The sequence below is a fragment of the Bacillus rossius genome, chromosome 13 (assembly GCF_032445375.1).
Source record: "Bacillus rossius redtenbacheri isolate Brsri chromosome 13, Brsri_v3, whole genome shotgun sequence".
Classification (NCBI taxonomy): Eukaryota; Metazoa; Arthropoda; class Insecta; order Phasmatodea; family Bacillidae; genus Bacillus; species Bacillus rossius.
The window spans coordinates 48,626,249-48,653,564 of record NC_086340.1 but is presented as its reverse complement, the minus strand read 5'-3'; the positions used below and the strand labels follow the sequence as shown (position 1 = coordinate 48,653,564).

General features: G+C 36.1%; 1 protein-coding gene across 1 annotated transcript in view; it reads right to left on the bottom strand.

Moving 5' to 3' along the window:
• The window catches only part of LOC134538552 (nuclear pore complex protein Nup85), an 89,309-nt gene that overhangs the window by 19,182 nt on the left and 42,811 nt on the right, over nucleotides 1–27,316 (bottom strand). Inside the window, exons 8-10 of the mRNA XM_063379971.1 lie at nucleotides 23,324–23,430; nucleotides 19,763–19,980; nucleotides 15,389–15,607 (exon numbers count right to left, since the gene is read on the bottom strand). Coding sequence (XP_063236041.1) covers nucleotides 15,389–15,607; nucleotides 19,763–19,980; nucleotides 23,324–23,430 — 544 coding nt within the window. The remainder of the gene's footprint in view (nucleotides 1–15,388; nucleotides 15,608–19,762; nucleotides 19,981–23,323; nucleotides 23,431–27,316) is intronic.

The window sequence follows — 27,316 nt, the reverse complement described above, 5'->3', positions numbered from 1 at the left end:
AGAGATATCAGATTGGGTAGAGGAAGTTGTTTTTGAAAAATAATATTTATTAATTTATTCTGTATATTTTCAATTTTCATATTTATTTATTTATTTATTTATTTAATATTGTAACATGCCCACCAACAGCCGAGGGCTTTAGCGGTGGGCACAACACATATATACAAGGACAACATATAAACAATACAAACAAAATACAAACAAACAAGTAAAGTTAAAATAAGTAAAACTATTAAAAATAAACATCAAAATATAAAATGCAAAAAAGAAATACAAAACATAGACATTACATTATAATGAAATTACTAATTGCAGGCTTATGTAAAAATTAATTTAAAAAAAAAAAAATATTATTACCTAGCTACACTTTCACAGATTAAGATGATCAATTTTATTGAAATTAGAAATGAGTCGAAAAATTATATCAATCTTTTTATGGTATGTACATAAGGTAGAAGTTAAACGGCTGTTAAATTGGGGAATTCTAATGCCAGTATTATCAAGAATGGACTTACAATTTAATTTTGAACAGTAACAGTTTTTAATAAATACATAATCCAGATAGATACGGCGTTCAGAAAGAGAATCCATAGTAATCTGAGAGAAGTTTTTAAGTTTAATTATTTTATCAAATTTATTCTGAATGGATTCTAATTTATTGCTATCGGAAGGATTAATTGAATTCCAAATAACTGAACAATATTCTAACTTAGATCTAACAAGTGATAAATAAAGACAAAGAAGAGAGTCACTGTTTGTAGCATAGAACGTAATATATTTGATTAATGCTAATGTTCTATTTGAACTAGTAACTAAGAAATTTACATGCAAGTGAAAATATAATTTTGAGTCAAGTAGTATACCTAAATCTTTTATAGAAGAAGTGATTGGGATTATTTTATTGTTAAGAACATAATCATATTTTACAGGATGATATTTCCTAGTGAAGGAGATAATTTTTGTTTTACTTGTGTTAAGAGTTACTAAATTTAATAAGCACCATTTATTAATTTCATGTATATCAATTTCAAGTAACAAGCAGTCATTGATAGAGTTAATACTTCTGGAAATTTTAAAATCATCGGCAAACAATACACCACTCGAATGTTTAGGTACAAATGTAATATCATCAATGAAAATATTGAAAAGTAATGGAGAGAGAGTGCCACCCTGCGGGACCCCAGATGGAAAATTAAAATATGAAGAATAACTGTTGTTGATGGAAACAAAAAAACATCTATTATGAAGGTAGTCGGAAAACCAGGTTACAAAATTGCCACATAAACCAAATTTAGCAAGTTTACTGAGTAAAATATCATGATTAACAGTGTCGAATGCCTTCGCAAGGTCAAAGTAGCAGGCATCTACCTGACCCCTATTCGTTACCTCATAATAAATAGGATTCAGAAAGGACACAAGGTTGGTTGCTGTGGTCATACCAGTTCTAAAACCATGTTGTGAAGGAGATAGTCGGTTTTTAATTGGGAAATTTAAGAATTTAAAGATAATTTTTTCAAATATTTTAGAAAAACCATTAAGGATGGAAATAGGACGGTAGTTAGATACCTTTAATTTAGAACCGCTTTTGAGAATGGGAATTACCCTTGCTATTTTCCATTTGGTGGGGAACGTTTGACTTTTCAAACTTACGTTAAATAAATGTTTAAGAAGTGGTATTAATATATATGAACAGCCTTTAAGAACAAAGTTAGGTATTCCATCAGGACCGCATGACATAGAAGATTTTAGGGATTTAATACCCCAAAGCACAAGACTTTCAGAAATAACGGGGACCAAAATGGTATCATGGTTTGACTTTGATACATTAACATTATGATTGTGATTAGTAGATGAATATACATTAGAAAAATATTCAGCAAAGGTATTGGATAGCAAAACAGGATCAGAAGACACAACATCATTAACCTTGAGAGAATACTCTTCACGGTAACCATTTCTCATTATTTTTACATAGCGCCAGAACTTTTTAGGGTAAGACCTTACTTTGTTATTAATATGTCGAGTCCAATTGATTTTGTCTCGTTTGATTAGATATTTAACTTGCTTCCTGTAGAATGAAAATTGGGAATAGTAGATCATGTTTCTTTTCTGTAATTTATGGAAGTGTTTTTTAGCTTTTAGATTAAATATTAATTCACTCGAGAACCAGCAAGGGTATTTAGTAGATTTTTTAGAAATAACAGGAATAAATTCATTCATACTGTTACATATGCAGTTAGAGAGTTGATCCACTAAAAAATTAACATCTGTAGATTTATAGAATAAAGACCAATCAAAATTTTTTATGGAACTAAAGAGACCAAGATAATCCCCATTTTTATAATTTTTGAAATTGGTCGAAGAATTAGACTTATATGGTAAAGAGTCTAAAATTAATTTTATAAATAATGCTGGATGATAGAAGTCTTCTTTTACGAGTGGATCAGTTGCTTGAGACACTTCACAGATTGATGAGTTAGAAAAAATTAAATCTAAAAGATTAGGGGGGGGCTGAGTGTTGTTGTATTGGATAAGGCAGAGGCTAGAAGCGAAATTGAGAAGACTCTGTGCCTTACGATTAGTGTTCACTTGTAAGTTATAATTGGACCAGTCGATACCAGGGACGTTGAAGTCACCAAGAATCAGTATTTCATCTTGAAGGGACGAAAGTTTGTCTTCAAGATATTCAAAATACGATAAATACGTAGTTAACGATGTGTTAGGCGGTAAGTAGATAGTACCAATAATAACTTGTTTAGATGAATTAATTTTAATTTTAATCCATACGGCTTCCACACCAGGATAATCAAGTGTATTAATTAGCTCAACTGAAGCAAATTTAAGTTTATTTACCGCTATTAGCACACCACCACCACGTTTTTTCAATGTCAGTAGAGAATCTCTATCCTTTCTAAATATAAGATATTTGTCTGAGAAATAATGTGAATTTATACTCATTTCGTGGAACCAGGTTTCAGTTAAACAAATTATATTATAATCAGAAGTAAGAAGGTTGTCAGAAAAGACTGTTGATTTGGTTCTTAGTCCTCTGACATTTTGATAAAAAATGACACATTCCTTAGAAACTGAATGCAGGAGAAATATTAAGGTAGAGGTGTTCCTCCAGACACCCGGGATGAATTAGAAGCAGATGTAGATGAGGTAGATGTGGATGCAGGCACTAACGCAATTAAGGGCTGCGGGCTGGATTTACTGACTTCAGTCTGATTCGTTGATTCAGAGACGTTAATTATTTGATCTGGGTGCAACTTCCCGTAGAAAGGGCTAATTAAGCACCCACTTGGCCAAAAAACGATATTATTGATCCTTAAAAAGTCTTCCTCCAATACAGAAATATGAAAGGATGCATAGGAATTAAATTTTGTTCTTAGTTTGGTTACCTTCACTTGGGATAGATTAAGTTCATTGGAAATGTAATCGGTAATTTCCTGTTCATTCACAGATGGATCAAACCTTGTAACAAATAATGCTTTTGTTCTTCTGAATGTTGGTTTAGATACAGTTTTAAGTGTAGACACATTCCTTATCCCCACTTGTGTCGGCGTTTTCTTCCGGTCATGATCTTGTTTACCGACGGTGTTCCCGTTAGCCTTGCGCCTATGTTGCATCACTGTAAAGCCGTCGTTGTCCACAGGTGGCATGTTTTTGCTAGACCCCGTGCCGTCACGAGAATCCCGCTGAGTTGAAAGTAGGTCACTGTTCTGGCTATTGTTCTGGCTGGACTGGCTCCGGTCACCCGAAAGAACCGGGATTTCCACACGGGCAGCTTTCTTGCTGTTGGAAGAATTTATGAGTGCTTGACTATATGATTTTTCCATATCATTTTTAAGAGTCAATTTTTGATTAATCTCAGAAAGCTCATTTTTGATCTCAGCTGTTTCAGCACGCGAATCCATCAGTAGGGTCTTCAGTACTTGGTTTTCACTTCTGAGCTCATCTACTTTAATACAAAGTGATTTAACAATAGTACATAAATCATCCATATTGCAGGTGGTTTTTTGAAGTTCACAAGGAAGTCCTTTCGAGAGTATTTCAAGGCTTCCCAATGATTTTAGTTCAGAATGTTGTTCCAAATTACTGAGCAGTATTCTAGTTTTGACCTAATTAATGCTAAATAAAGTGAGAGGATAGAATCAGTTTTGGTAGCATGACATGTGACATATTTAATTAAAGCTAATGTTCTTCGGGAACTAGAAATTAAATGTTGAACATGTTGGTGAAAGAACAATTTAGAATCTAGAATGATACCTAAATCTTTGAGAGAAGAGGATTTCTGAATTAAGGTGTTGCCCAATTTATAATCGTATTTGATAGGAAGGTATTTTCTGGTAAAAAATATTATTTTTGTTTTGCCTTTGTTGAGGGTCACAAGATTGGCTTTACACCAGTTATTAATTTCATTAATGTCAGTTTGTAATAATAAACAGTCATTAAAAGAGAAAATTTTTCTACTTATTTTTAGATCATCTGCGAATAGAGTGCCAGAAGAATGATTCAGAATTTGAGTAATGTCATCAATAAATATGTTAAAAAGTAAAGGAGACAAGGTACCACCTTGAGGAACTCCAGAACTAGCTATAAAATTTGAAGAATTGGAGTTGTTGATAGATACAAAAAAAGTTTGATTTTTAAGGTAGCTAGAAAACCAATTAACATAATTGTCACTAAGACCGAAATTATGTAACTTGCCTAATAGTAATGAATGGTTTACAGTATGAAAAGCTTTAGCAAGATCAAAATAGCAGGCATCTACCTGACCCCTGCTAATGACTTCATTAAAAATAGGATTGAGGAAAGTAATTAGATTGGTGGCTGTGGTCATTCCTGATCTAAAGCCATGTTGATTACTAGATAAACAATTTTTTATTTGGAAATTAGTGATTTTAAAAACTATTTTTTCAAAAATTTTAGAGAGACCATTTAATAGTGATATTGGTCTATAGTTAACCACATTTAATTTGCTACCGTTTTTATGAATTGGAATGACCTTTGCAATTTTCCATTTATTTGGAAAAACTTGGGTTCTTAAACTAGTATTAAATAAATGTTTTAATAGGGGTACTAATATATTTGAACAGCCTTTCAGAATAAAATTAGGAATCCCGTCGGGTCCTGTAGACATTGAGGGTTTTAGAGCCCTTATGCCCCAAAGCACAAGGCTGTCAGAAACAGAGGGAACAGATATTGTATCAAGGAATGAATTTAAGGTGGGAACTTGGTAATTGACATTAGAGGACACATAAACACTTGAAAAGTATTCAGCAAATACATTAGTCAACACCACTGGATCACTAGATACAACATCATTAACTTTTAACGAATGCTGTTCATGATAACCGTTTTTTATTAATTTGACATAGCGCAAAAACTTCTTAGGGTTGTTCTTGATATTATTGTTAGTGGTTCTGGTCCAATTTATTTTATCACGCTTGATAAGATATTTGGTTTGTTTTCGAAAGAATGAAAATTTAGTATAATAGTACATATTTTTGTTTCTTCTGTAAGTTTGTGAAAATGTTTCTTGGATTTTAAAGCTTGAATTAAGTCTTTTGAAAACCAAACAGGGTATTTAGATGGTTTGCTAATGAAAACGGGGATGAATTCATTAATATTGTGACCTATACAAGTAGTTAATTCATCAACAAGATAGTTAACATCAGTAGATTCATAGAAATTTGACCAATCATAGTTTTTAACAGCATTGTAAAGACCAAGATAGTCACCAACAGTGAACAACAGAGGCCCTACCACACTCCCCTGCAGCAATCCTGACCTTTCCTCTCCCACCCTCACCACTTGTCTTCGACCCAACTTACCACCCTGTCATCCTTTACCAATAACTCTACCTTCTCCATTTGCCTCTTATGTAGAAAATCACCAAACTCCTTTTCAGCATTGAACATTGCATCTATTTGTTTCCCCCATACAACCCTTCCACCAGAACTTCCAGAAAACCAGCCATCTGCATCTCATACGAAAACCCTCTCCTGGAACCATGCTGTCTATCGTCCATCCAACCTAAGTCATTCATTACCCCCACCACATACCTGTCCACCAGCCTCTCCTTTACTTCCCCATCACAGGACATTAGGCTGACTGGCCTGTGATTCCTATCTATACATCGCTACCATTAATGCTTCTTTCCACGGCTTTGGCAACATACCGTCCCAACGACTGCTCCACCATAAATGTTAGGTAATAAAGAAAAATATGTACTTTTAATAGTAAAATTGTATAAATTGGACATTACAAAAAGAAAACAAATATTGTGTATATAATAATTATACAACAATAACAAATCAATAAAACTTATTAATAAAATATCCCATTATTTAAAAAAAATTTTTAACATTGTTCCCATGTTTTCTGGGAAACAAAGTTTTTCTTCATTTAAGATAATAATTTTTTGTCACATATCAAGTAATAAAAGAAAAGTTACATAAAACCAGGCAAAATATAAAATGCATAGTATCTTCTCTTGTAAACAAATTCATCCCACTTTTTCACTAAATAACCAAAGATATGAAGATACAAGTATAACTTTGGGTTGTACACACAACACAAAAAGCATTGTTATCATGTTCCGGTTTGTGGTGTTTGTACATAATATCAATTAGGGGTGCACTAGCAGCATATTTTAATGACAAATCAAAAAGTTCAAAAACTGGAGTATTTTATAGTCAAGTAGTCAGCACTTTTTTTTTGCATTTTTGTTTTGAGCTCAACTAACAGAAAATAGTGACACAAAAGTACACACTGTACATAGTTCATGGTTTTTTACTTACTTCCATGGTGCTAACTGCATAATAGCCTACGGTCCCTACCGACAGTATTTACATTTACAAAATAATTTTAAGCAACCAGTACCTGTTAGTAAAAAAAATGAATAAACTCTTTCAAATTAAATTATGAAGCACAGGACTAAAATATGTTCATCCAGTTGCATTGCAGTAAAAGAATTTTAATTAAGAAATTTAATTTAGAAAATTAAAATGAAAAAAAAATTTTCCTTCAACACACTCATTTTAATGCTATTTTAAATATTAAAGTTTTTATTGCCCTACACACTGTACACCCAGTACAAGAATATTCAAAGTGTATGTACGATAATATTGTGTTTGTGCTCGGTGGATGAAGTAGCAGGCATTTGTAAGTCGAAAAGCAAAATTTAAAATTGTGAATACCGTATGCCCGAATATAAGGCGACCTGCAGTTTCAGGAGGCCAAACAAATGTAAAAATAATTTTGGTAGAAATTAATGTGAAAAATCATTAGACATACATTTTGTGTTGATAAATCCTTTTTGCATTTATGTATACCACATTTAACTTTCCGTTTCACAGCTACATATTACTATTTAGTAGTGTGTTAAACGTAACAAAGCAAACAAAGAATGCAGCTTGCCGGAACAAAACAAGTGGCTAGCTGCCATGGTGAAGCATTCGGCCATGAATAACTTCGGTGACGTGACCGCGAATATTTGTCCATATTACTCTCTGACAGAGAGTCTCTGTCCTATGAATTTTAAAGAATAATCTAAGATAATTATAGGGGTGTGTGGGATCCCGACACTTCGGGAAAAAAGTTGGGAAAATATGATTCCCGAAATGCCGGGCGGGAATTTTATTACTCCCGAATTTTTCGGGAAATTGTTTAAAAATTTACAAATGTTTACTAATCATGTGAAAATGTTTTCTATCAATTCAAACTGTTTTTACAACAATATTTGTTATGGATTCGTATATTTTTGAAGGGTTTCCGTACTATTTAAACGCAAAACATATTTTAAACGTATGCCGATCGTAGCGACAGCTGTTGGTGTGCAGTGAATTATGATAATCGTTTACACATATAAAATTGGAATATAAAAAACGTACATGGAGTACCTTAAATATTGTATGCGTTCATAAATATATTTCTTCAAGGGTACAAATTTGCAAGATACGTGAATAGTAAGTTATATAACGTTATTGCCGTCACCATCGAATACTTAACCTAAAACCACTGTGTCCTTAGACACAAACAAAACACATGTCCAGTCCAACCTTTTCGCCAAAGATATAAGAAATACTAGACTTGCGTTACGTAACGAAGCGTAACCGTTCTCATTACTTGATAGCAGTGGCGATGTAGAGAACTGTATTGGCACTTTGAAAAATATGAAATCACGTAGTTTTACACCACTGCTCATGAGTATCTAAACATCTATGATTTTGCATTGGGAGAAAAAAAAATAGTTGCTTAGTTTGGCGGGCTTTGTCGGCAGGGTGTCCACAGTTAGTACTTTTGTACTAGATCTAGTACGTTTTTAGTGGTCAAGTACATTTACGCTCAGATCTAGTACATTTTTCTTTAATATAATCATATTATAGTAACTCCAATATGTTTTACTATTAGGCGTGATTATTTTTAAAAACTATAGAATGTATGTGTGTGTGTGGTGTGATATTTAAGTTCGAGCATTGCAATGAGCATTGCAATGTCATAATAACTTCCTAAATTGTTAAAAACCATAACAAATTATAATTTAGTACTTTTTATTTCAAATCTAGTACTTTTTTCTTGCCTAAGTTGGTACGAAATATTTTTTCCTTATGGACACCCTGTTTGTCGGCTGACGTTACGTTATTAAGGCTTACTGTTCCTATTTTCGTTGCCGTTGTATATTTAAACAAACTAGCAGCCTACAAATAATGGAGGTCGCAACTGATCAGCCTGTTACTTGTAAACCTAAAGGTGTTTGGAAGTATTTTGAACGTCTGACAGACAGTAAATCCCTGGCAAAGTGTGTCTCGTGTGGAAAATTTATGAGATGCGAGCATGGTAGCACATCTGGATTGCTAAGACATCTCAATAAACATCCCTCTATAAAAAAATAATTTGAGGATGCTAAAAAATATTAAGTCGCCACTGAAAAAAGGGCAAGTGAAGCAGACAAAATAAATAGCAGCAAAAACAACTAACTTTGCAAGAAACGTTTAAATGGCCATATTCTCATACTAGAATTAAAATTTGCTTTTTTTTTTTAATTTTTCCCTATCCCGTCCCGTTTCTCGAGGGAATAATTTATTTTTCCCGAAAATTTCCCGCAGTACAAAAACCTATTCCCGCACACCTCTAGACAATTATGTTGTTTGAAAGGTTTTTACATAATAAAGAGTGGATTACTTTGAAATTATTAAAATAGCTTTTGAAGCAACGTACCAAATTCCTGTAAATATGGCGTCTTCGTGCGTGTTTGGCAATGTTCGTTTTACAACAAAGATATTGTGGAAAGACAGTTGGCAGCCGTTAATTTCCAAACATTACATCCGAAATAATCTTAACATTTTATGTTTGTAAACGTAAACAATCGTTCTGAAAATAGCTGTGATATTTTAGTACAAATATTTCCGTTAAAAATCTGAAATTAAATTAACGTAAATGTTAACACGCGATTGTACACAAAGTACAAATATGATATGTGTAATAAAAGGTTGCCATTTTGAGATGCTTCAGCATTCACATTTTTACTCAAGAACAAATATTTTAATTTTCAACTTTAAACAATTGTGAATTACTGCAATATTGGGTGGATTTATCGTTTTCCCAGTGTGAGGTAACAAAGTTTGCAGTGCTAACATCTTGGGTGCGAAAATAAGGCGACTTCCAATTTTCTCATTTCTCGTTTATATAAAAATGGTCACCTTATATTTGGACCAATATTTACATCAAATATAAAATAGATAACAATTATTAAATATCCTTACTAATATTATAAATGCGAAAGTAACTCTGTCTGTCTGTCTGTTCGTTACTTTTTCCCAGCTGAACGGCTGAACGGATCGTAATGAAATTTGGAAAGGAGATATATTATATCCTGGGGATGGACATAGGCTATCTTTTGTCTAAAAAAAAATAAATTTTAAACGGGTTAAAAAAATATATCTTAATTTAATGTAATGTGTTTAATAGATATACAAACTGTTATTGTCATTCCTCTATGTATGCCGAGCAATAGCTTTCAAGCCATTACGTTACGTTTTGCTATTGTAAGGAACTAAGTAGAGTAAGAAAAAAATAAAGATCTTGACAGTTTGTAGTGTCGCCATATTTGTTTCAATTTTCAATACCGTTTTTGTATATTGCAATTTAAAATGCAGAAAAAAATCATTTTTCATAGACACATAAATAGTGAGTGTGTGTCATTTCTCTATGTCCACGAGGTCTTACCGCGTCAATTTTCTCCTTGGGGCGAACCCGTCTGCTTAATTAAATAAACAGCTTTTATCGTTGAATGATTTCATGATTTATTTCATGAAAATCTGCTCTCATAAAAAAGTTAGTTTTATAGACATTCAATAGGTGTCTCTCTCTCTCTCTCTGAAGACCAATCTATGAATCATTACAAATTTATTTCCTTTATTTTTTTAGTTTGATTTGATACAATATGATTTCACTAAAAATCAATTTCTACCCCTTCCCATTTTCATTTCCACATTACGAAGTTTCACTTCTTCCACGCGGAGGGACTCCACACAATATTTTTGCATGCAATTATAAACTATTTTTTAATGATGCCAAAGAAGTATAACTTCTCATGCACGTACCTAAGTACACGCACCCATTTTTTTTTATTTAATTTCTTCTATATATATTTTTTCTCCTTACCTAGGGCACTCATAATTCTTTTAAATTTCACGTGTATGTTTTCAATGTCATTCGAGTTGTACAATATTTTTTTTTTTGTCAAATTGGTCATTATTTATAGTACTTTGTTTCATTTTGGAAACACACGTATTTTAGGTATTATGACAAATAAAAAAAAATTAGTTTCACTAACGTTCTTAGGTTTTTATTGTGTGGATAGTTTCAAGTTTAATATTATGTAGGTACATAAATTCTTAAACTTATAAATTTCTTCGAAATTTATTCATAGATAGGTAGGGCCTACTAATATTTTCTATTTGTCAATATAGTTATTTTTTTTTTACAGTACCTACTTATTTGCAAGGAGTTTGGTTTAGTGTTTATAATTTATCTGCTGAGCGTCAAGAGTCTTAGGGCTGCTGAGACCGAAGACCAGAAATATTTATCAATTATGTAATATATTGTTGAAAAATGTGAATTTTACTATTTCAGGAAAGTTGATTTTTTTATTAATTAGAATAGTTACGTGTAATTGCCATCATCCTTTATTTCATATTAAACATTATGTTTGGTTGAGTGTGAGATAATTTTATTTATGTATGTTTTAATTTCATTTAATTTCTTATATATACCGTATTTACTCGCGTAAAGGCCCCGCCCGCGTATAAGCCCCCTCCTTGTTTTGTAAACATTTTTGAGAAAAAATTTAAAAACGTGTTTTTCTGGGTTTATCTGAGGGCAGGGCAGCTTGGCATGCATCAAACAACAAGCCATGTATTGTGAGCGGCGGGAGGTGATTTTGTAAGCGGCAGTGATACAGAGACTGGTATTATAGTTTGTCCGTTCTCAGTATGACCGTCGTGAGGCATGCCAGACGTAAGCAGTTAGTCCTATCTCAAACGACATAAAGATAAAGAAAGCTGAACTGGCGCGCTGCCGTGTTGATGTGGAGTGTTGTCGGAGAAGAGGGGAAGTGAAGGAGGAAGGGAAGTGGGTCAAGGATTCTAACACTCCTTTGTCTGGTTGGCTGGCTAGCTGGCAGGAGGGAGGTTAAGCCACGCCTCTGCCTCTCTCCCCTCCTGCCGCGTCGCTGCCTCCCCCGCCCGATCTCATTCGAACAAAGACGCACGACTTGAAAAGAAAAATCTATTTTTTCCTCCAAATTCGCGTATAGGCCCCCTCCCCTTTTTTGGAGTCGAAAATTTGGGGAAAAAAGGGGGCCTTTACGCGAGTAAATACGGTATATATATTCTTACATACCTACTTCTATTAAATTGCAGGCGGATGTTAACATTGTCATTCCAGTTGTATAATTTTTTTTTGTCAAATTAGTTGTTATTTATACTTTTTTTTAATTTTGGACCTTTTTTTTTTTTTTTTATAAACTTACTTAATTCAAAGATTTGTGGTGTGTACAGGGAGTGATATCTCTATTGATTTCTATACTCCTTTGGATAAGCGGAATATTGCCAACACAGTTTTACATATAAACAAATCCTACAAATGTTTTAAATATTATGACAAATAAAAAATAGTTTCACAAACATCCTTTGTTTGTTTTTTTTTTGGTGTTTATACTTTGAAGTATATTATTATGTATGTACGTATATTCTTAAACATACAGTTATTTATTAATTTATTTAGATAATTATTCATAGGTAGGTAATAAGCTTTCTATTTGTCAATATTGTTATTATGGTAGATAGGAGTACATGAAATGCCTACATTCTTATATTCCTTTATATCTCTTTCGATTTTGAGTGTTTTCGAGCCATTCGGGGTCCCCAACATAACTCTCCCCCCCCCCCCCCCCCCCCATCCCATAGGTGGTTAAAGCCCCAAAATTTTGAAAGTTTAAACTTCAAATATCTATTCTTTCGAGGTGGAGTGTTCCAAACCATTCGAGGTCCTGAACATCCAACCCCCCCCCCCCCCCCCATCACCACCACCACCCCCCCACCTCCTCAAAAGTGAAAGCCCCAAAATTTCGAAATATAATAATATATAATTGGATGTTGGCATGTATGACGTCGATAAACTCTTACACCGTTTGACCGATCTCCATGAAAATTGGCACATCGAAGTGTTTTTATCATGGAGAAGGTTTTTATGCTAACCATTTTTTTGTAACTCGCCGCTAGATGGCGCTGATATCACCCGGTGTTCAGCCCGGGCAAAGCCGGGTACTGCAGCTAGTAATTATATATAAAATAAATATTCATATCCTCAATAACTCTTAAAAATACTAAGTGAATTTTTTTTTTTTGTGGTTTCATTCACAGAAAATATCATGTATAAACTAAATATATGAAAACCCGCCATTGTTCAGTGTGGTAACATAATATATATATATATATATATATATATATATATATATATTACAACTATTAAACTTCGAAACTATTTGCAATCTATTCGAAAATTTTACTATTCGATTCGAAAATATTCGGCCATAAAATCCACTATTCGCACACCCCTAACTTTAAGAGAACAATCTTTTTCTCAGAATTATTCCTATAATGGTCATACTTCTGGTTCTGTTTTGTGATTGGTTGGTTGACAAACAGAGTTGTCTTCCCTTTGTTTTTGCCCTTTGTAAGGGAAGACACCTTCATTGTTCCACTAGTTGTCGCTCGACTGTAGCAGCATGGGGCCGCTCTGTTGGCAGCTCAACAAATGAAGTGAGAGATTGCACACCTGCTGATCTGGGCCAGGCCAAGTTATAACTTTTTTTTTAAATTTAAACATTTTTGGACTATAAACTGGAAATTATAACCCACGCATCGGCATCGGACCAGGGTGACCGCTGTCACCCTCCTGGAATATTTCCTGCAGGTTATTGGTACCTTTGTTAAAAGTAAAACAAAAGGACTTAATATTTTATTTATTAACGAGTGAAGCGCTACAGTGAAAATTTGCAGAAATTTGTCTGGACATGTAAGTTGAACTGGTGTTTTGTTTCGAGAAAATAATTTAAAAAAAGACTACAAAAATATATTTTATTTAAAAATTCTAGCCGAAACAATGCTCTATTAGAAGAATAATTCAACATCAAACTTAGCAACACAACAAGAACACAACTTCAAAACCTTTGTATGTAAACAACATAAATTCTCCGAAGATTAAAGTGTCTTGTTACTATTCTGGGTTGTTTAGCCAGACCAAGCTGCAATCCCTCATACTAATCACATTTCCTATTGCATTGCCTTGTAGGAGCTTCACAATTTTTAGTTATATAATCCTAGATTACTACAGCTTTGTATTAATGATTCATGAATGATTTATTATGTCCCTGAACAAAACAGTGAACTTGTCCAATTTTTCAGACTTTAATTTTAGGCTCGAGTTGAAACTTAAAACTTGACTTCACTTGAAATTTCTATGAATCGTGCATCCCTAATAACGATTGGCGTTATACTGTTTGTAATGTTCATAAATAAAATTGATTGATGTTTTAACAGATGCTATAATTAAAATTCATTTACCATATTTTTGATCACACTTTTTTTCACTCACAGAAAAGAACATCATTTTACCGTGTTCATGAGTTATTGTAGTCTAGGACAATGGATTCGAAATAAACACACACTGTACTTACAAAATAAATATATATATATATATATATATATATATATATATATATATATATATATATATATATATATATATATATATATATCTGTTATACAGTGTTTGAACTGGAACTAATTAACTAATAAATAAATTTTTAATGTTAAAAATTTATAGAAAAAAACTGTTATAAGTAGGGTTAGGAGTTTTCTGCACACCAAAGGCCAAAATTCTGCGATAGTGAAACACAAATTCTGCGATAGAAAACAAGGAATTCTGCGATAAGAAATGTAAAGTTCTGCAATTTATTAAAAATAGGCTATCACGTTTGAAACATGTATATACAACCTAAAGAAGCCAGTTTTTCCAACGAGCTAACAAAAACAATTTTGAATAGCTGTTTTACCCCCGCTGGCTTCTTTGAAAAACGTATTTACTCAAAGACATTTTCATTTACTTTAGTGGATCACGATATATCTATATATTTATATTTTTTATATGCTGTGTGGCCTACATCTTGCGCCAACGGCCATAAGGGCATTCTTTTCTATTCGAAGCCTTGTATCGATCGATTAGTCGATTGATGCGCACATATTTCCATCAACTGTGACTACAGTCGTTTCATAAACGCTGGTAGCATCGCTCAATCAATGTGCTACTCATCTTATAATATTATCTTTGGATTCTCTGCAAACGAAATTTATTTTGCAGTACGTGATATTTTGGTAATTCAAACTTGTATTTATTAACGGCATTGCCGCATTAATTATATGAAAACGTATGTTTTATACAATGTTTGGAAATTATTCACTCTGCCCATAATAATTAAGATATTATTTGGGAGAACATAACCCTTGCACGCATTATTAATGCACTCAAAATGGACAAAAAAGGTACAGCAAAATCTATGATTCTGCGATTATGCGGGACGCTTTTGATTCTGCGAAATATTCCGCGATCGCGGAATCGCGGGAAACTCCTAACCCTAGTTATAAGTAGCCCATTATTCTTGAGTAGCATGCAGTAGATGGAAGACCGCAATTAACATACACAAAGCAAAGAAAGTGGTTCATACGACCATCTGCTTCGAACCAACAGGTCTTTCAAGGCTGGTACATGAACGTGCGATAAATGCTCTATCAAACTGGCTGAAGGGAGGGGTCAGTACCCAGGAAAGTGAGGCGGTCGCTGAGCACGGAGGGGCAGCCCAGCGTCTCCAGAAGGTCCAGGCACTGGAAGTGGTTGTTCTCCAGGAAGTCCTGCAGCAGCCAGTCCGCCAGGAAGGAGACCAAGTCCTGGTCCTGGCAACGTAGTGCCCACGCCAGCGCGTTGCCCGGCCGCTGTTGCTCGTAGGAGCGGCGCGCCATCACGCGGCACACCCCCGCCACTGCAACAGCACGGTTACTCTCGCAACACCAGCACCATGGCCACTACTGCTAGTAGGAGCGGCGCGCCATCACACGGCACACCCCCGCCACTGCAACAGCACGGTTACTCTCGCAACACCAGCACCATGGTCGCTGCTGCTAGTAGGAGCGGCACACCCCCGCCACTGCAACAGCACGGTTACTCTCGCAACACCAGCACCATGGCCGCTGCTGCTAGTAGGAGCGGCACACCCCCGCCACTGCAACAGCACGGTTACTCTCGCAACCACCAGCACCATGGCCGCTGCTGCTAGTAGGAGTGGCACACCCCCGCCACTGCAACAGCACGGTTACTCTCGCAACACCAGCCCCATGGCCGCTGCTGCTAGTAGGAGCGGCGCGCCATCACGCGGCACACCCCCGCCACAGCAACAGCACGGTTACTCTCGCAACACCAGCACCATGGCCGCTGCTGCTAGTAGGAGCGGCACACCCCCGCCACTGCAACAGCACGGTTACTCTCGCAACCACCAGCACCATGGCCGCTGCTGCTAGTAGGAGCGGCACACCCCCGCCACTGCAACAGCACGGTTACTCTCGCAACACCAGCACCATGGCCGCTGCTGCTAGTAGGAGCGGCACACCCCCGCCACTGCAACAGCACGGTTACTCTCGCAACACCAGCACCATGGCCGCTGCTGCTAGTAGGAGCGGCACACCCCCGCCACTGCAACAGCACGGTTACTCTCGCAACACCAGCACCATGGCCGCTGCTGCTAGTAGGAGCGGCGCGCCATCACGCGGCACACCCCCGCCACAGCAAAAGCACGGTTACTCTCGCAACACCAGCACCATGGTCGCTGCTGCTAGTAGGAGCGGCGTGCCATCACGCGGCACACTGCATTAACGCACTCACGCGCGCACACTGGGCACCATCTACCCAGAATAGTTGTAAACATTCTCTCAGCCTAATGGCTGCTGTGTTCTACAACATTTACAATCAGAAAGGTTATAGCTTGAAACCTTTATCTGTTAAGAATGTAAGTCGGCTGGCCTCTGCGATTAATTTGTGTGTTCACAATAATATCCTGTGGGCTGACTGATGTGTTCATTGTGTTCAACATTACTAACCCTCTGCTGAAGAGAGAACAAATTATGCTTGAACAAGTAGGACTAATGTTATTTTGAATTTTGTTTGTCCTACTATAGTGTATCATCTTTGTCCTAATGCTGCCGCTTGACGCTTTCGTACCAGGTACTGGTAGATGTGCCTTACGCTTACAATGTACTCAAATATCTACCTGCTCCCTATTGTAGGGGAGTTGTAAGGCATTTGCCTACATTCTTTACTAACCGGTGGCTGGGCAGCTGGTGCAAGGTTCCCTCATGAATTCCTCTTTTCCAGCCAGATAGTATACATGCATGTTTTTGATACATTGGTTTATTGGGAACCACACAAGCCAAAGCAACAGCTTGCCGATTTCACGGATTTTATCCGTTTTCACGGATTTCAGGACCTCAAACGGATCCCCGGATTTTACTTAATTTTAAAGTATTTTCTCTAATAGGATTTCCAATATAACTGTACATACTTCATCGTTCATAAAACAAATATCGTAATTGGCGGAGAAAAACAGCAATGTTTGGAAATTTAGTGCTGCCAACTGCTTTTCCAAAATATTTCTAATGCAAAATGAGCATGCCATATATGCTTGAAGATGCCATATTTCCAGGAATTTGGTTATGTTGCTATAAAAATTATTTCAAAATGGGCACAGTAACCCTAAACCAGTGTTTATTTCTGTAAAAACCACATTTATATCTTATTTCATACATAAAAAGTAAGGTTTAAAAGGGAGAGATATAAAACTGAATATAATTTTTTCGTTCACATCACCAACGTTTTGGTTCATGGCAGTAAAAAAAGTAGTTTGTTTACAATGGCAAGCAAAGCTGCCGTGACCACACAAAGTAATGTAAAATAAATAAAATCTTCCCAATATTCACTTTCAACGTTTCAACTTTTAATATTCCGACTAAACTTTTCTGATGTTTTGCTATTGAATGCAGCGCTGTTGCAACATAAATGGTGGGAAATGCTTCAACTTTAACTAAGGTAATATAGGGAAAATTACAGTGCATATAAAAAAAAGGTTAAACACTGCAATTCGTAAATCCAGAGTGCGTAAAAATTTGGTTCTATCGTTGATTATCCATTTATCTATGATTATTGCTTTTGTTTAGCTATTTTCTTTAGATTTTGTTGTGTTGCTTTTGTAAAATTTCTTGGGTTTGGCATTTTAAACTAGAATTAAATACTTACAGCCCTTGTTACGATGAACAAAAAAAACGTAAGGCGTCACCAGATTGGGCTCAGTTTAAGCAGGAGTATAAACGAGAATGGTAAAAACAACTAGAATGGATAAAGTCAGGGAGCTGTGATTACCAAGCTAAGTGCACAGTGTATAATTCTATGCTCAACATTGTCAGTGGGGGGCTTAAGGATCTGTGATGTCACGGAAATACAAAATGTTACAAAATAAATCAAAGGGGCATAGAACAGAGTTCCTCGCTGTCAGTTTTTTATTTTTGAAAACTTTCACTTATGGGAAGTGTAAGGCCGTGCTACAATTGGCGCAACATTACAATAAACGTTCCCATAACAAATACAATACATTTAAAGATGATTGCTACAACACTAACGCCGTTACGTTGCCGGCCAATCGCAAGCTGGCACTTCCAACCAATCCATACTTTTGTATTTGTATTGAATAGTTACACTTTATAAAATACTTTATACTTCGTAATTAATTTTAACTTGCCACTTAACTTGGATAGCAAACAATTATACAAAATGCAATCTCGCCGAACGTAATAGTGTAAACAAACACGGAAAAAAAATTCATGTTCGCCAACCTACACTTCCAAAATTAGAGGAGCCATCAGACAAAGTTTTTTTTTTAAATGCTATTTCGTGATTGGTGGCGTATCAGTCGCAAACATGCGCTTTGTAACACAAATATAACGCTACCGTTAATTTATTATTGTAACATTGCGCCGGTTGTAGCACGGATTTACTAAAAAAAGTAATATTTGTGCCGATATTATGATTATAAAATTTAATTCGTGTTTTGTTTATTACAAATGTGTTCGTCTTTTTTGCTATGTGGTCACACCTGTTAAGTTGGCAATATGTAAAACTAAAATATAAATAATATGGCCGATTGTCATCATAGTTTGTAAGTACCAACGTGTTTCGGTCTACGTACGTAATTTTTAGTGTTGGCAGAAGTCACGTAAGGAGATATTAGGAATTGTAATTCAATTTTATTATATTTTATCGAGTTTTACCCGAATTTTCTTTCGAGTTTCGCCCCGTCGAGTAAAATAAACTGGAATGCCGAGCCGAGCCGAGCTGATGCTACTCGCTCGACTCGACTCGAATTTTCAAGTCTCGGCCCATCACTACTTATTTACCAAGCGATTTTAAGCAATACAGCCTTAATCCTTATCCAATTAAGTACCTTAAATACATTGCGCATTTGATATAGATCAATATGGCACTTTACAGCATGTAATTTAAATGAATATTTTTAAGATATTACAGATTTTAAATGCAGGGACATAGCGGTTGCGGCGGTATCGGCCGGGGAGCCGGTATATAAAGACATTCTGTAGTATATATAGTAAGAGCATTGCACCCGTGCGAAGCCGGGGCAGGTCGCTAGTTAGTAATATTTTTTTTTTTAAATTTGTACAATGAAAGTAATAAAGGGTTTTCTCATTTTTGATATCTTGTTGAGTGGTTTTGTTGTGTTGTGTTCAGTAATGTTGAAATATTCATGGACTGACCAAGATTAATATATGTTTTGTCTACAAGTGTAGCGAGTTGATATTAATGTATTTATTTCATCACTTTCTTGCAAAAGCGGGCCGATCTTTTCTTAGTTATTGTGTTAACCAAGAGGAACTAATGTTTCAAGTGGATTTGTACTGTCGTCGAGACACATGACCCTGCTTGTTACCAAGGTTAGATGTTACACATCTCTGGCGAACACTGAGAGAATAGCCCACATTTTTTTATGAATGTTCCCTAACTATAATGTTATTTTTTCGGTTCAAACACAGCCCTAAGACGACACTGCAATACCACGCAACGCCACTCGTGTACTTGCCGACGGTAGGCAGGCCGCGGGAGCGGGCGGCCTCCAGGACGCGCTGGGCTCGCAGCTCCGAGTGGAGCGGCAGGCGAGGCAGCAGCAGGGCGAGGCGCTGCAGACCACGCGACGGACAGTGGTCCAGGTAGCTGGCCCCCACTGGCCACAGCGAGGTGTGCCCCATGAGCATGGAGCCGTACTGCAGCAGCAAGCCCTCGTGCAGCTCCGTCCACAGCCTGCCACGCACACGCACGCACACGTTTCCTCCACTACACACCTTTTACTGTCTTACATGTTTCATTTACCTTAACAACTGATTTTCTTTTAGTGGAACATACTATTCGCCACGATGGAATGTCTTGTGTTGCTGGGCATACATTAAAAAATATTATTTTTCTTAAGCCTACATCACACTCAATGCTAGAGTAAGTCTTATTGTTACAGTGTACAAAAAAATAAATAAGACAGTTTTCTAGTAGCCATTGAAGAGTTCCATTATTGACCTCCTGGTTCCATTATCAGATCAGTTTGATGGTATAATATTATTGTATTGTCATCCAGATTACATATACTTGCAAAGTTTCAAACTGATACCATAATTAGACGTAGGTTAAAATCAATGTCCAAGATTTGTTTTCATAGTTCCTTAATTAGTTAGTAACAAGTGAAGCTATTAGAAGCGAGTTAAAAACTAATAAATAACAAAATTTAAAAAAATATATGAATCCATTATTATTATTATTATTATTTAAATACTATTTTAGAAATTCAATAAGTCTGATTATAAGTGATGTGTTTCCATTAGTATAAAGGTGGAAATGTGAAGGTTGAAATGTGTATCTGTGTAGTCGTGTGTATCCGCAAGGATTGTTAGAGCAAGTTGGAGTAATTTTGGAGCTACATTGGCCAGTTGGAGGCAATTGGATCTAGTTGGATCCATGTGTAATCATCATGTTGGTGCCACAAGTGGTCAATTAAAAATAATGAAAATACTTGTTGGTTAGACTAACATCGCAGTTCATCAGTTGGGGTTCTGCTTATGTATCTTGACTTGTTCATAAGTACACTTGTACAACATATTCTTGAGCAGTTGATTGCATCTATACCAATGGCTGAGTGACATTGTGTAATACTACGGTATTATAAGACTAACTGAAACTGTTTGTTATTGTTTTACGTTCGAGGTTAATACCGCTTCCTGGACTTTCGGCAGTGTTTTGTTTTGTTTCTTGCATGGTGGCGCGCACAGCTCGTGCTGCGTCGTCATGACAACTGCTGATATAAATAATCGCGCGGCGTTTGGAACAGCTTCAACGAGCCCATGCTTGTGTAATAATGACATTTTATTGGCTTAGGTAAAAAGGACGCTAACGTGTCGCGGCCGTGATTGGCCCCTTTCAAGTAACAATTTAATTTAGGCAAGAGAGAAGAAGAGAGAGTGGAAAATGATGCCATTTAGTGCGGGTTGAAGTTTATTCCTTGGGGAATATTTATACGTGGCGAGGCTAATTTCGGCGTTATTATTGTGAAAATTACGTCTGCATACAGGGCAATAGTCAGCGACGCCCTGATATTGAATGCAAAGGGATTGCATTCAATTTATGTGAGTGACGACGTATTTTCTGAACGATCTTAATCGTCCAGAGTTAAGGTATGGTTTGCATCGTCTTTATATTGGGACGCTAACGTAAATTTTACCGTCGACGTAGTTGAACAGTATTAAAATAAACTTTGAATTATTATCAAATTACGTGACTATTGACTTTCGGCAAATATCGGCAAAATATTTAAAAATCCACAATTTACTCACACACAAGTTCAGAGGTCCAGAAGCTAAGAATTTCATGCTCGAGCAAGCCGGAGCAAACCCCAAAACTTTTTACTTTGTGAACACTTTCAGGAACTTAAATTTTTTAATTTATTTTGTTTAAGAGTCAGGTTATCTACGACATCCCAGAGACTGGACTCATTTAGTTATTTAATATTTGTTGGTTTTGTTGATTCCATGACTCGAGGTTTTTCATGCTATGGTTAATGCAATAAAAATAATTATTGATAGTATTATTTTGTTGTTACATGTTGAATACCTCTGCCGCCCTGTTATTAAATCCTGCAATAGAGTTCATGAGTAATTTTAAAAAGAAAATATTAATTTCTTCAAGTACACGTTTGTGTACAATTGAAAAGACTTAACATGTTACATAACAATGTGATGTGTGTTGCAGTCAGTTTACATCCTTTGGGAACTTGAAAAGGCATGGCAAAACATGTAACAGTGTGTTACAGAGGTATGGGGAGCAAATTGTAACTTCTGCAGTTGAAATGACTGTTTTTTTTTACAATCTCTCACCTTTCATGTTTTTGAGCAGTGTAAATTTTTCCGAAGATACAACAGTAGACACATACATGACCTTAACAGAGACCCACTAAGCTGATACTCCTCTCTACATTATGTGTCTCAATATTCTGGACCTCATTTTGCATGTGTCTCAAACATAGGGTCTAGGTATACATGGGACCTCAATTAAAAGAGGTGGCCTCACTGCTTACTTAATAATATTTATTATGAACTGATTACTATGAAAACTGATTCAAACTAATGTGAACAGTTGTTATGTGCACGTGGTCATGTGCATGTGTGTGAGAACACTGAATATGAAAAGTTCTGAAGTATTAAATAAGTACAATATTTCACTGGAAAAATAATTAAATAAACTTATTTATACAAAAAACTGTTATCCAAAAATAATAATTTTAATTTCATAATAATTATATATAATATAATTATCTCAAATCAATATTTATTTTATTTTATTCAAACAACTCTATTTGTAGTTGTTGTTGATGAATTATTGCTTTCAAGTACATATTTAATACTCTTTAGTACTTTTTAGTAGAGGAGGCAAACATGTTTGTATAGGTCAGATGACTTGATTATTATCCTTATTTATGTTTTGATAATATTTCCATATCTTTATGTTAACCTTATATGTGGCTACCTTTTATATTTAAAGTCTCTAACTCTCCTACTTTACAGGAATGTCATTAGAGACTGTAAGGAATGCTGGTAAATTACTAAAAAATACAAATTTTGTTAGGTCAACCAAACAGCCTTGCAGATATTATTTAAACATTAAAAACAAGGATAAAATAAACTCCAGAATTTAAAGCAAAAAGTTACAAACAGCAGGTAACAAAACCTAAACGGGCCTTCCTTAAATTTCTAAAATTCATGCAAATAAGCAAATGCAAGTAAAAATGTTCCTGCCTTCCTCTTTCCACAGCTCAGCATAAGTCACAATGTGCTACCTCACTGCTACCACTGCTCAGCACAACTCACAGTATGCTACCTCATTTACTACACATCTGCTACTTACTGCCGTGGACTGCAGGTATAGAGTTGGAATAAAATTACATCCTTAAAAATAAAAACCAAAATCAACATTGAAGTAAAGGCAACATGAGCACTATTTAAAAGCTGTGCACAAAGTAAAAGTGAATACAACAAGCAACATGAGTCAGTAACTAACGAGAGTAAAGCAGTCCCGTACAGGGTAGGAGGACGGAGGCAGCACTCACTTGGTGTTGGCGGGGTCGTCAGACTGCAGCAGCCCCGAGTGGCACAGCAAGTCTGTGAGATGCGTCGCAAACCAGCCGTTCTCCAGCGTCGCTGCGATCTTCACCACCTGCGTACCACACAAACACTCCGTGACGCACAACAGGACATGGGTTCAAATAGCCCACAGTGATATCTGTAGCCCCAGTCAAAAAATAAAGCACACCAAACAATAAATGGTTTGGTTTAAGGTTCTGTCTCTCTTCCCCCCACTCTGAGTTCCTCCAATCGTTTGACGTCGACCAGGGCTCCACCCTCCCTCAGCCCGATGTGCCTCAACACCACTGCCGACCCCCTCTCCTCCCACCAACACCCTCTGTAACAAGCCTCCCGCCAACAAGTGCATGTGTGCGTGTGCGTGTTCGGACGCCCGGCAAGAGGCACGGTGTTACGGCCTCGTACCATTTATAATTTAGTCAAATTAATAAGTATGGTTTTCTTTCACTATTTCTATTTTATCCCAGGTTAATTGTTTTCAGTTAATTACGAGGACGGAGCAGCACCATGCGCGACCCCTTTCGGCGCATGCCCTCAGTTGAGCGGTGAAACACTTCCCCTTTAAAAATAATGAACTTAATAGATAAATAATTGTAACACGTAGTAATTAATCCTAAATTAACGTGTAATTTTTGAAGGGTTTAAACATGTTATGTGTATTTGTTTTGCTATAATTATTGACTAACGGTAAATTCACCACTTCCTGCGGCCATGACACCCTGGCCAATAGACAGTCTCTTCTGTTCATCGTCCGGGGTAGGAAGCATCTCCGCACCTCGTTGACTTCAACCTGTTGCTCATTACTGATCTGATGACATCCGCCGTCGTTAAGTATCTTTAAAACTTTTCTATTTATCTTCGAGGCCTACCCCGGTTGTTTTACCTAATTGTTTGAAGCTCTCCGGAGCATTTTAAACAGCACAACGATCTTTGTTTCTCCTGGGGCTAGGCCACACGGTGTCCTGGTCAGCATTTAAGCTGGACTACTTGCCGTTGGGAATATTAACTATTTTAAACATAACAACTCCTCATTGTGTGATTACTCAGTCTTGTCAATGTACCTGATTGCGTCAATAAAACCCAATAGTCACCCTGACTTGTTCGCATTCATCTCTCAACCACGAGCTTCCCAGTACAGAGACTGAGGTGTGTGGGGCACCTCAAGAGCCCACCGACAGTCATCTTCGCTGATAGCATAGCATGCCCCCCGGTAAGCTCCAGTGTATCCATGCAGAGGGAATAGAGCCTAGCGCCCCATGGGCCACGTCATGGCTCAGGGACAGAGTTGATAGCCGGGCCCACGAGCCCATTCACGAGGTGGTGCCCAAGATCTCCATTTATGCCGACCTGAAAACCCCCCCTACGACACTTTCATGTGTCAAATCATGGTATTAGTTTTCAGTCAAGGCTTCGGTTGAATATTACCGTCAGTGAAAATTTTCAAAAGTAAAACTAAAAAAAAAAAAAACACGAGAAGAAAGAATTGGAGTTGTACCCCCACTCCCCCCAGGAACCCATATGTCATGTTACATCTGCTGCCGCTGCGAGGTTCAAAAATGGTATGAGTGGGTGAAGCACGCGTCTAGGCATGGTAAGCAGTTTTTCAACTATGCTGTAAAAAGGTTCAAAAATGGTCTAAATGACACAGTTTGAAAGCACGGTGTGCAGCTTTTCAACTAAGCACTTTTCAAAATGCTAAAAAAAAAACATAATTCTCAATGGCTTTCAAAAATGCACAGGTTACTCTCAAATTTTCTGGCAACAAAAAAATTCACGCTTAACTGAAGGTTCCCAGTCAGGTGACAACCCTGAATATGCATGAAAAAGTCTTAAATTAAGTTGTTACATTAATAACGGTGGATTGCAGTTTATTAAAATAAGTTTATAAACCAAATTAACAAATTCCTGAACATATGGTATCTTTCTGCATGTTCAGCAATGCTCTTTTTAGTTACTACAACAGAAATTATATTTTGGAAAGGTAGTTGGCAGCAATAAATTTCCCAAATTTGCAACAGACATGTTCAGGGTGGCCACTCTTTTGGGATAATAAAATTCCTGGTTTTTTCCAGGGTGGTTTTTATCAATATTTGCATACAATTTGCATTTTTGTTACACAAAGCACACACAATATGAAGTTTTATTGGCGTTAAACAATAGACAACTTAACTATAGGCTTAAAAATTAAATCAATGAACTTGCTTAAAACAAAACCTACCACCAACAAAAAATTTATAATCTCACGTCACAAAAATTACTTGACACCAAACACACGTGTTTTGCCTCTCTTGCGTGGCTGGCTAATGCTGTTCTCCCATCCATGCTACCGATATTGATTTTAACATTACACAAATTGCAAAAAGCGTGTGTCCTGCACTTTGGATCTTTCTCCACCCATTCAAACTCTTCCGTATATTTGTCATTGTACGTGGTGACCGAACTTGTTGACATTTTGATAGTCTGCGCCAATTACATGTTAGATCAAAAAATTCAAAACAACGTCCCGCACAACTAAACTTTTAAAAAAACTTGAGAAAAGTATCCGTGATACCGTAACGCAACAACATGAGCGCAAAGTAGAAACAAATATACATACAAAACTAGTGATACCAACATGCCGTGCGAGAAATTACTACCACCTTACAACAACATTTGCAGCCAAAATGCTGTTGCTTTTGAATACAGAAACATAATAAGTATGGAAGTCTGAATTGTTAACGGTTTCTTACGTACTACAAAAGTTTTAAATGCAATATGAACAAATTAACTTTCACAAAATATAGCACATGAGCACACTGTCGTGCTTCGACGGGTGGTGAACGTGCTCATTTAACAGCCGTATGTTATTGTGATCGTTACTTCATAAAAAAAAATTCCCGGTTCTAATAAAAATTCCTGGTTGATTCCAGGTATTCCTGGTTTTTTTAAGAAATCCTGGCTATTTCCCGTATTTCCCGATTTCCCGGTTGGCTGGCCACCCTGCATGTTTGAAACTTTTGTGTTCCTAAACGTAAACAATAGTTTGAAAGTCATTGTGCTCGTTTAGTAAAATTGTTTCAGACAAAAATCTGAAATTAATTACACACAACTATACACAAAGTCAAAAATAGAATTGTGTAGGAAAATCTCACCATAAAAAAGTGAACATTCCGAAATGCTTCAATATGCACGTCTTTTGCCCAAGAACTGAACATTACATGTCAAAATTTACACACAATTGTGAAGAACCACGTGACTGGATGGAGTTATTGTTTTCACTGTGTGAGATAATAAAGTTCCAGTAATTGTAAAAAAACCTAAGCATCTCTGAAATTTTATTTAATGTTGTGTATATTTGCTTCTTATTGTTTACATCATAGTGAGATAATAACATTTTTTTTACACTAACCCTTTTTACATTTTTCCACTTTTCAGTATTTTAGTCCTGGTCCCTTGAAATATGTAAAAATTATATTCTACTGTGTATGAATTATTGTTGTCAATCACAATTTTAGGACTTCATTGGTATATCTTTTATTTCTAAAACAAATTCAATTGAAAGGAAATTTTAAATACAGTCAAACCTCATTATTACAAACCTGAAGGGACCATATTTTAGCACTTTGTAATAACGAGGGTTTGTATTAACTAAACTATTGGGATATCATGACAAAAAAAATTGATTGAACTTTAAATGCCTATATTTACAATTATAAAGAAAATTATACACACTGTTGGTAGTATAAGCTGGCTTCACTACATGCATGACAATATGTAAACACTGAAGAAAACATAATACAAACTTCAATAAACTTGCATTCATGACACAAATTCAATTCAAACATTTGGTTTTAAAAAAAGCATCAATTCTGGTTTGCAATATCTTTTTCTTATAGTCATTGTTTACCACATTTAACTTTGGTCATATCTACTGCTGCCGACTCTCTACACATAGTTTTGCCAACAAGATTGTTGCGATC